The sequence below is a fragment of the Buceros rhinoceros genome, unplaced genomic scaffold (assembly GCF_000710305.1).
Source record: "Buceros rhinoceros silvestris isolate BGI_N320 unplaced genomic scaffold, ASM71030v1 scaffold11630, whole genome shotgun sequence".
Classification (NCBI taxonomy): domain Eukaryota; kingdom Metazoa; phylum Chordata; class Aves; order Bucerotiformes; family Bucerotidae; genus Buceros; species Buceros rhinoceros.
In genome coordinates this window covers 52,194-62,431 of record NW_010388017.1, presented here as the reverse complement: position 1 = coordinate 62,431, position 10,238 = coordinate 52,194, and the positions used below count along the sequence as shown (strand labels likewise).

General features: G+C 48.9%; 2 protein-coding genes across 2 annotated transcripts in view; one reads left to right on the top strand and one right to left on the bottom strand.

Moving 5' to 3' along the window:
- ERAP1 (endoplasmic reticulum aminopeptidase 1) overlaps positions 1-599 on the top strand; it is a gene marked incomplete at its 5' end in the record, with an annotated part of 12,401 nt that extends 11,802 nt beyond the window's left edge. The window contains one exon of the mRNA XM_010144479.1: positions 453-599. Coding sequence (XP_010142781.1) covers positions 453-599 — 147 coding nt within the window. The remainder of the gene's footprint in view (positions 1-452) is intronic.
- A 4,209-nt stretch (positions 600-4,808) lies between these two features.
- CAST (calpastatin) overlaps positions 4,809-10,238 on the bottom strand; it is a 26,430-nt gene continuing 21,000 nt past the window's right edge. The window contains exons 23-27 of the mRNA XM_010144467.1: positions 9,853-9,945; positions 8,910-8,963; positions 8,461-8,550; positions 5,725-5,799; positions 4,809-4,859 (exon numbers count right to left, since the gene is read on the bottom strand). Of these exons, the coding sequence (XP_010142769.1) occupies positions 4,809-4,859; positions 5,725-5,799; positions 8,461-8,550; positions 8,910-8,963; positions 9,853-9,945 (363 nt within the window). The remainder of the gene's footprint in view (positions 4,860-5,724; positions 5,800-8,460; positions 8,551-8,909; positions 8,964-9,852; positions 9,946-10,238) is intronic.

Here is a 10,238-nt window from a genome sequence, read left to right as displayed (position 1 = left end):
GCCTGGGTCAGCAGAAACAGCCGCTTTGGCGCTCACTTCGGAGTGTCAGCTGAGCTTTGGGTGAGGTTCCAGAGTGGAGCTGGCATCAGGCAGAGCAGAGGTGACTCGGTCCCCCTGGTGACGTCCACAGCAAAACACTGCCGTCCTGCCCGTGGCTGCTGCAGCGTAAACAACCTCAAGGTTCTGTGAAAGAGCAGGATCTGACTTTTTTCAATAATTAATGTCAATTTTTTCCATTTTTTTATCATCTAATTTGAAATATAATCATCCTTGGCTTTGAGATCCAGCCACTAGAGAATGTTTTTAAAGAGCTGTTCTTGGACTGTGAGGGAACGGGGGGCAGGAGACCCAAGGCCAGGTTCTGGGATCACAGGTATCTCGCTGGTCTCCCTGTGCTCCTTGGAGACATCAGTGCCTCCTCATCAGCTGTTCTTTCATGTTTTTGTCAACAGGTGAAGGAATTCTTTGGTTCCCTGGGAGAAAAAAGCGCCCAGCTGCGCTGTGTCCAGCAGGCCATCGAAACCATTGAAGACAATATCCAGTGGATGGACAGGAATCTTGAGGAAGTCAAAGCATGGCTGCAGAACAACCGCCTGTGAATGACACAGATTCTGTTTGGTGATACTTGTCAGAAACAACTGAAAAGCGCTGACAAGCTGTGAGAACTGGGGGTGGTGGGTCAGCTCGATTCTGGGGAGGGAGCTCCAAGGGTTCCTAATGCTGGTGCTCAGTGTTTCCTCCCTTGTGGCTGTGGTTTGTGGGAACTGAACCACCGTGTTCACCGATCCCTGTCTCCAGGTAACGCTTTAGAGAGCAAAGCAAGTCAAGCATCATATAATCAAAACAGCCCCAAATATCATCTGTAATTAAACCTGCATCTGTCGAAGTAACACGAGATGATGATGCCTGTGGCCTGCTGGGCTGTCAGTGGTGCAGGCGCTGCGCAGGGTGACGCCGAGCCCCCTGAGCACTTAAGAGCAGCCTCTCCCAGCAGTTCTGCCTCTTGCAGCTGATGTGAAGCGTTGGGCTGCACTGGAAATATTCTTGCATTTTTACGTGACATTCGGGGAAAAAACTGTTTTACCTCTGTACTAAGCTTTTTAAATAGATAAAAAAAATTCCCCTTGATGCACTTGATTTCTTCGCTCTCGCAACCAGCCCCCGACCTGACCCCATCGTGTTTATTTCCTCTGAGGTTCTCACCTGTCTGGGTTTCCTCACCAACACACTGAAACGCCAGAAATTTCAACAAAGACTTTTTTGGGGAAAAAACCCACATAATCTGAAACTGATTGTGAGCTTTGGACTGTGCCTGGCTAGGAACTGAACCTGCCTGAGAACCTGAAACCTGCTTCGTTAGTGTCCGGAATGGCCACTGAGCTCTGCTGTTGTGGGCGAGAAGCTCCATGGCAATGCTGTGGACAACGCCATCTCCTTCTGTCACTGGGTCTGTTATACATGAGGCCTCTTGTGCCACTCGGCTCCTTCAGGGGCACAGGGATTCCACGTTGTGTACAACATTTTCTGGGATTTCAGGCATTGCTGTTGCTTTAAAATGTTTCCAGAGCTGAAAGGGTGATTTAATGAAAAACAAATTTTTTTCAACATGACTCTGGATGAAGTGCTTCATTTGTGTCACTTCTCGTGCTGTCGTCAGCAGTGATCCGCGTTGCTGCATTCTGCTTCAGCTCTTTCATCTGCTGCTTCTCCACTCTGGGGAACATTTCGCAGTATTTACGGTGTGCCAGTCCCTTTCCCCTTTTAATCAGGAAGCACCAACAAGCTGGTGCATACCCCAACGCCGAGCAGACCTCCCTAAGGAACAGGGAACATCACAGACACACAGTGACGCGTCACTGATCTCCGCCCTTACATCACTGATGGCACAATAAACTCCATAGATTGAGCTGCGTGAGCAGATGCCAATAAACACGTCAGACCCTCTTGGATGGTGACGGAAGCAGAGGCACGTAAGACTGAGCTGCCAGTCTGCACAGCCTGGAGAACCCCAGCGGGGACAGGGATGGTGGGTGGGTTCATGTTAAAACATGGCGTCCTCCGTCACCTGGGGATGAACCAATTGTGTATTATATGTTTCAGGAAAAATTCTAACTGGGATTTTTCTGCAAAATAATCACTTTGTTTCTGAAAATGTTCCTAATGTTTCAGCTGCTCCCCTACGCAAGGGAAGTCCATGCATTGAATTTGGTCCTAGGGAACTGTGAGGGAACCGAGGGAAGGGAAGGGCACAAAACTGTAGCTGGATCCTGATCAGGCTGTGAGGGTTCTCAGGAGGCATCACTGACCAGGACCTTCCAAGAATGTTTTTTAAACACACTGTATTCAGTTTTGATATGCCAGTGTTTGGAGTTTTTTAGTTACCTCTGGGGTTTCTTGCCAGAGCTATTCAGTTTCCAGCAGTAACACACGAGACATCAGAACGTTGTAATGCATTCTTAAAAACTTTATTAGTGTGACACAGGTTCTCAGAACACACTGCGCAGGACAGCTGAAGTCTAGATATCCCCAAGGCAAACCTCCTGTCTCTGCCACGCTACGCACTCGGATCAGATCCTGGTTTGGGTACGGCTGTTGGTATGAGCTCCCTCTGTAAGCTAACAGGAAGCGGTGCCTACAGGTGTGCAGGGATGTGCTGCGGGTGGTGGAGATGGAGGGACAGGCAGAGCCCATCACAACAGCCCTGCTACAGAGGCACCTGCTCTGCAGAGTGGGTGAGTACGGTGTTGTTCCTGCAGCACTAACTTCTACCCTATCTGCATGTTCCCTTCCAGAGCACACAGGACAGAAGCGAAGATGAGAAACAGTGCAACATAAAATAAAACAAAAGGCCGGCCTGCTGACCTGAACCTACCTCTGATCACTGCTAAGAGTTGTGTACCTCTTTACCTCCTCACCCACGGTGTAACGGTGTCATTGTCACACCGGGATTTGTGTTTGTTCAGTCCAGGAGACTCCTGAAATTCTTAGATAACAGTACAGACACGACTGGAAATACAAAGAGAAACTTAAAACCCTAATCTGGTGCGTTTGTGCTGTTCTAACTACAGTCAAGGCAGCGTTCAAAATGCCTGTTCTACAACTAGATGCGCTCAGTGAAGCTGTTTATCCCCAGTTTCTCGTGCTCGAGCTGCCCACGGCTCACTGGTGGTTCCACACCAGGAGCTGGCCGCACAGCCAGGCCGAGGGTTGCTAAAGCTCGTTATATTCCAGAACACGCATCGCGTTCAACACAACGTGAGAACCGCCATCACACACAAATTCTTCTGAGATTTACAGGCACTATGTGGAGAGTATGTGCAAAAGTCTGCAGATTTTTTTTTCTTTGGCATTGCTATTAGTTTATGAAATATATATCTTGCAAATATAAAGCGTTCTTTCCCTCTGAAAACTGAAGAAAACTACAAAAAAGTCAAAGTATATGAGTATAATAAAATGAATGGCTAGGGAAAAAAAAAAATCTGCCTTAGTCTACTACTGGGAAACAAGAAACTACGGGAAAGTCCAGCAAGTATCATTGTAGGAAAATCACCCAGAATAACCACACGGCTTTTGTTCTTCAGGAATAATTATCCGCCAACAGAAGGAAGTTGCGCCAAGATCCTGGGGGGAAGAAAAAGAAAGGATGTTAGAGAGCTCATCTTCTCCAACTTGGGGAAAAAAGCCCACAAATCTGGGGAGAATTATCGGAAATGTCAGTGACAGAAAGAACCCCGGAAGGGCTGATTGGGCAGGAGATGAGGTGTGGTAGAAAGTGGCCTGCAGCGAGGGCAGCTGTCCACAGCAGGAGCAAAGCCAGGACACCTCTCTGTCTTGCCCACCCGACATCAGCTGCTAAATCCCCAGATGGGGCCTCGTTGGGTTTAGTTCTCACCCTTCTGTGGCTCTGCAGCCCGAGAGAGGCCCCTCTGCCGGCTCCTCAGGAGCCCAGAACTCCTGGCTGGCATGGCATTGGGCATGCCCCTGCCTCTCTCCTCCACACGCAAGGAAACCCTCCAGCCTGGTACTGAGTGTCACAGCGCCATCATGTGAATATCCCCATGGATTCACGGTGGTGACATTCAGGGTGTGATTACATGGTGCCAGTGGAACGTGGGCACAGAATGAGACTGCGTTTGTGCCAGGACAGCTGCACCCTGGAAACTGCTGTGCACGGCGTAGCCGTGGGGGTTTTACATCAGCTCTGGCCACTGCTCCGAAATGAGCCTGGTACAGAGATAGTGACGTGATGGAATAGTGACTGTCCTAGCAAAAAACACAACCAGCTGAGGTGGGCTCAGTCTGCACTGCGCTGCAAAAAGGTCTCGCTAGGGACATAGTTGATCATGCCCTGAAATCCTTAGCGACACAAGATTTAGGTTGTCCGTGAGGATCCATTTTTATCCCGTTGGGGTTGTCCACGCTGCCCAGGGCAGTGGTGGAGTCCCCATCCCTGGAGGGGTTTTCCAGCCGTGTGGAGGTAGTGCTGAGGGACAGGGGTCAGTGGGGACCTGGCAGTGCTGGGGGAATGCTGGGACTTGAAGGTCTCTTCCAACCAGAACGATTCTGTGACTCTCAATTTAGCGACATGAAATAATTCTGTGCCAACTGTACAGACAGAGTGTGAAAACAGAAGTGAGGCCTTTGCTGCCGAAGAACGCTGAAGTTCAGAGTCACCTCGAGCATCATGTCTAACCATGTCTCTAGGAATGCCTCGGTTCCGCTAATGTGGCTTTCATAACCAAGCGTGTGTTGTCCTTGTGGTGGTTCAGAGAAGAGAGAGGAGCAGCCTCACCTGATGGCCTTAATGTTTAGCTTGTTTTCTGCTTCTCAGGTTTGCTGCAGGAGAACTGTCCCCTTCCCTAAGGAGCAAGAGAGATGGTAAGAAACGTGAACTCAGCCTGAAATCAGACAGTACAAACACTTGTCAGCAGTCACAGTCCAGACCCAAATCTGGTCTGTTCTGGAGATACAGAGTTTAGCAGCAGAACTTGTCACTTCTGCGGGGGGGTGTGCATGTGGTGTTCGTAGTTTTGTTTTCCACCACTTGGGAAGTGAAGTTCCCTCAGCGGATGTGACCACCCAATTCAGGCATCGACCTGAACGTTCCCCGTGAGAGAACAACATGATGGGTAAGTTTCTCCCTCAGCTAAGTCCATTTTCTGTATTTCTGGGTGACAAAACCCAATCAACCCCCTTTTTTTTTTTAGTACAGCAACAATTGCCTTCCTTTTCCCACCAGATTCACTCCACAATTCTTACTCATGAACAAGTGCAGGTTTTCATGCGTTATTTTAAACCATGGCAGTAACTCGAGAAAGGGACATGTGGTTGAAGAGGTACGTTCTAATGGCTGTTAGAATGCGGCCTCTTCAAACTGTCAGGGGAAGGCAGACATAATGGGTCTCTGGGGCTGCTCCCGCATGTGAACTGTGGCTCTCAGATCGGCCAGCACGGGAGTGAGAAGCCAGTGGAGCGCGCATGCACACCTCCAGCCCCTGTGGAAGGCCACGCTCCCTCTGAAATAAATTCACTTTAGACCCCGTGTACTGGAAACTTCCCTTGAAACGGAGAGGAGCTTTTCTGCTCTGCACACGCTGACCAAAGTGGGTCAAGTTCACCTGAGGTAAAACTCTCCCCAAAGTACTGTCTGTGCACATGAATCCAAACCCATTGCGTTTACACCATACGGTAACCACGACTGACCAGAATTCTGCATGTTTTTACCGTTTTAGGGTCTTTGGGTTTTCCTTTTTCCTTTGGGGCTGGTTTCGAGGTGATGCTTTCCTTCCCGCTTTTGTCCTACACTCCATAGAAAAAGAATAATTACAGTTACAAACAAAGCAGGAACGGATGGCTCCTGCACTCAACTTCTGCCATGACATGGTGTTTTCAGTGGGGCTGGTGGGGCAGGAGGACCTCAACGCAGGACGTGCATGGGTCCTTATTCCACAGCAAGCTGGAGTCCGGAGCCTCCTTGAATACTCTCCTGGGAGATCACAGCACCAGGGAGCAGATGAAAACGCCAGTGTAAATGGGCAGAGTTTGTATTTTCTACAAACCAACAATGCTGCAGCAAAGACTTGTCTCTGAAGTTCACAACAAAATAAAACACCAATGGTTTGTCTTAAGCCGCCTGAGGATTCAATGTCGTGGGGAAGCACCGTGGTGGTCAGAGGAGATTGGTGGAATTCCTCCCAGGATTGGCACCTGATTCGAACTTCAGACTCAAAGCTGCTGCTTCTCTGCCCCCGAGGCACAGAATCACAGAAAATCAATGTTTTAAGCGTGGCTAAATTTAAAATTCGCTCTTGGTAACTGGGTGCCTTGTAGAAGCTTAAGGAAAGGATTTAATTGTTCACTGCTAACATACACAATTGGTCAAAGACCCTGCAAGTTCAAGCTGTGTTTTTTCCTTCTCCCTGCAGGAAGCAGCAGGTCACACCAGGCTGGCAGGAGCCAGGGGTAGATCAGAGACACCAGCAGCTGCTTTACCCAGCTGAGCACAGAAACTGTTCACTGTTTAAAAAGATGGTGAAGATCCTACAAGTGAGGGACCAGGGCACCGGACACAACACCTCACATAAGCCAATCATAGACTGGTTTGGGTTGGAAGGAATCTTCAAAGCTCACCCAGTGCAACCCCCTACCATGAGCAGGGACATCTGCAACCAGACCACGTTGCTCAGAGCTCCAAGGTCCAACCTGACCTGCAGTGGTGCCACAGATGGGGCTTCTCCCAGCTCTCGGGGCAACCTGGGCCAGGGTCTCACCACCCTCAGCAGAAACAATCTCTCCCTCCTCTCTGGTCTCACTCTCCCTCTGCCAGTTGAACCCATCAGCCCTTGTCCTGTCCCACCAGCCCCTGCTCAACACTCCTCTCGGGGCAACCTGGGCCAGGGTCTCACCACCCTCAGCAGAAACAATCTCTCCCTCCTCTCTGGTCTCAATCTCCCTCTGCCAGTTGAACCCATCAGCCCTTGTCCTGTCCCAACAGCCACTGCTGAACAGCCCCTCCCCAGCTCTCGCACAGGCCCCTTGAAGCACTGACAGGCTGCACTAAGGTCTCCCCGCAGCCTTCTCTGCTCCAGGCTGAACACCCCCAACTCTCTCCCCTGTCCTCCCAGCAGAGGGGTTCCACCCTCGGGTCACTGCTGTGGCCTCCTCTGGCCCCGCTCCAGCAGCTCCGTGTCTCTGCTGTGCTGAGGAGCCCAGAGCTGGACCCAGCCCTGCAGGGGGCTCTCCCCAGAGTGGGGGCAGAGGGTCAGGATCCCCTCCCTCGAGCTGCTGCCCACGCTGCTGGGGCTGAGCCCAGCACACGGGTGGCTTCTGGGCTGCGAGCGCCCATTGCCAGTTCCTGTCCAGCCCTCCCCCAGCACCCCCAAGTCCTTCTCTGCAGGGCTGCTCTCCATCCCTTCATCCCCAGCCTGTGCTGATACCAGGGGCTGCCCCAACCCAAGGGCAGGACCATGCACTTGGCCTTGCACATGGACTTAGTGAACACCCATGCTTCCTTTCTGCTTGAGGGTAAGAGAGCAAATTACTATCAAGAGGGAGTTACTGGTTCTTAGCTAGTTGGAGCACTTGTAGAAAATAAAGAGGCCACAATTTTCACACCAATGTCCCACCAGCTGCCCCAGAATGCCCTTCGGCTCCTCCTTGTAAGGTGACTGCAGTGGCACAAGGGATGTCTCAAAGCCATGCAAGACCTCCCCCTCTGTCCAACCTCAGGGTAACAACCGCCTGCTCAGGAGCAAGCAGAAAGCATATCTGACAGGGATCCTTCTCAGGTGTGGACCAAATCTCAGTCCCCTTCCTCACACACTTTTCCAGTACAACCTCATGTTGATGGCCTGTAGATCTACACACCTTCCACTGGTAGTTCATTTCATAGAGCCCTGCATGTGCAGCACTTTGTTGGGGAAAGTCTGATGGCTGTTTATCAGCTGTGTTTAAGATGATTATACAGCAAATAAATGCTCCATTTCTCATTACCTCTCCAGTCTGTTCCTCTTTCACCTTGCAAGTCAGCTCTACAGTTTATCCTAATGCATCTAAAACTCTTTTCCACTCAGAGCATTTCCCCCTGCAAACCCCTCTTGCTCTGTTCCTTTGTTCCACCTTACAGCCATCGAGAGGTCATGTGTGCCACCACTGAAGGAAGATTTCTCTGCCTTTCCACAGTTTCTGGACACACTCATCTGTATAAAAACTGTTACAACAATTCTCTGCTCAACTTACCTTTCCCTAAAGAACTCTGAATACCACAAACGTTCCTTCTTCCTAATACTCAGCACACAGCGTGTGCACCATGCTCCCATTACAGGAGACAGCCACTACACCTGGACAGCGTATTCCAAAGCAGCTCTAAACCTGAACTGAGCTACTGCAAAGTGAGGAACATACTCAGAAACATACTGGGAACCTGTTTATTTTGCAAATTATTAGCAGAAAATGTCCTACCTTTGAGTGCTTTGGTGTAGCAGAAGCTTTTGCACAGGAAGCGAAGTCACCTGACAGGGCATCAATAGCAGCGGAGTCGTCTGGAGGCTTCTGCAATAGTGTTAATTCTTAAGTCACACAATTTGCCACACTTCTCACAGCCACATTAATGTTTCGGGCGTTTATGTCTGTTTTAATTATCCCTTTCTTAAAAACATCATCCCTGAGCTCAACACACACGAACAGAGTTTCCCAAGCTAGGCAATTTCTCTGGATACGGGCCTGAACACGCAGTGCGGCTGTATTACAGCACAACACCTGTATTTTCTTGAGGAGTTACTCTGCACTATCACCTGCTGCATTCCACAGCATTTATGGGAACCTGCGACAAATCACACTATGAGCCTGCTGCTTGAGAAACAGAGCGTACGGCTCAAACAGACACAGGGCAGGAACACCTCAGACCTTACCTTCTGCTCGTCTGGCTTCACGACATCCTTTGCTGTAGGCTTCACTGGTAAACTCTGGGAAAGAGAAAGATCACATCCTGGTTCTGAGCTGGTCAGATTCCTTTGAGATACAATTAGTGCGGTGTCACACTGGGAGTTTACAAATTACCACAGCAGCTGCACCATTCTGAAGTGATTTCTTTATAGAATCACAGAAAGTTTTGGGTTGGGAGGGACACTAAAAGCCATTTCTCATGCTATTTCTCATGCTGTGCATTCAAAGTCAGTTCATGATGTGCTTTCGTGGTCCGTCACTCTGACCATGCCTGCGGTATTGTCTTTCCATCTTTGTGGTCTACTGGAGAAACATGCTCCTGATCCACACAAGATCCAATTGCCATGGGAGCAGCCACGTGCTCCAGCAAACACTGGTTCTGCAGGGCTTCAGGTGCACCACCAAGTCAGTACCTGTACACACACCTGGTCCCCCAGCTGGGGATGAAACTCCTCAGAATGGATAACCACTACTACCCAGTTTGCAAGTATTTCCTGTTTAAGAGCAGACACCCTGATTTTTCACCTGGTTTTCTGAACAACTGAGCCAGTGTAATTGGAGTCTATGCTGCTAGTTCTCCAGGATGTTGATTGCTACTGGGTGATTCAAAGTCATTTATTTGGTCAGATTGCCCAATTTAAAAATAAAACAAACTAACCAAAACACACAAATAGACAAAACAAAAACCCACCTATTTTTTTGTTTGGTTGTTTTTTTGTAATAAATGCATGCAAGGACATACAGAGTTACCCTGGGTATAGGATATTCACATGTTTAACACATAAATGCAGTACCCTCCCTTACACACTTACTCAGCCTCCCCCTTCTCCTTGTAGTTCCAAAGAGGATACGCTGACTATGTACATGCTTCTGGTGGTGCAAATAAAAAGTAACGAAGCTTTTCCTTACCTGCTCACCTGACTCCAGGAGCTTTTGGTAGTCAGGTGGGATGGTATCATCTCTTTCTCCAAGCTTGTCTCTGTGCTCAGATTTAGCCTTTTCCTGAAACCATTTAGGTTTTTTAAGAACTTTAATGCTTATGTTAGAAATACTAGCAAACAGTATAGGTCAGAGTGCTCATTAAAGTTGGGACAGGTACCTTTTCTAATATAAATTTTTAAAACTATCAGAAAAAATCTATTATTTATTTCACTATGAAGTGAGTTTCATGCCTGAAGTTTTAAAATTACTGGCTCTCAGTGAGCAGACGCATTTAGTAGGTTACACACACATATAGGCAGCAGCATCCCAAAATTAAAAAAACAAACTCATGTCAACTTTAATTTAACCTTTTC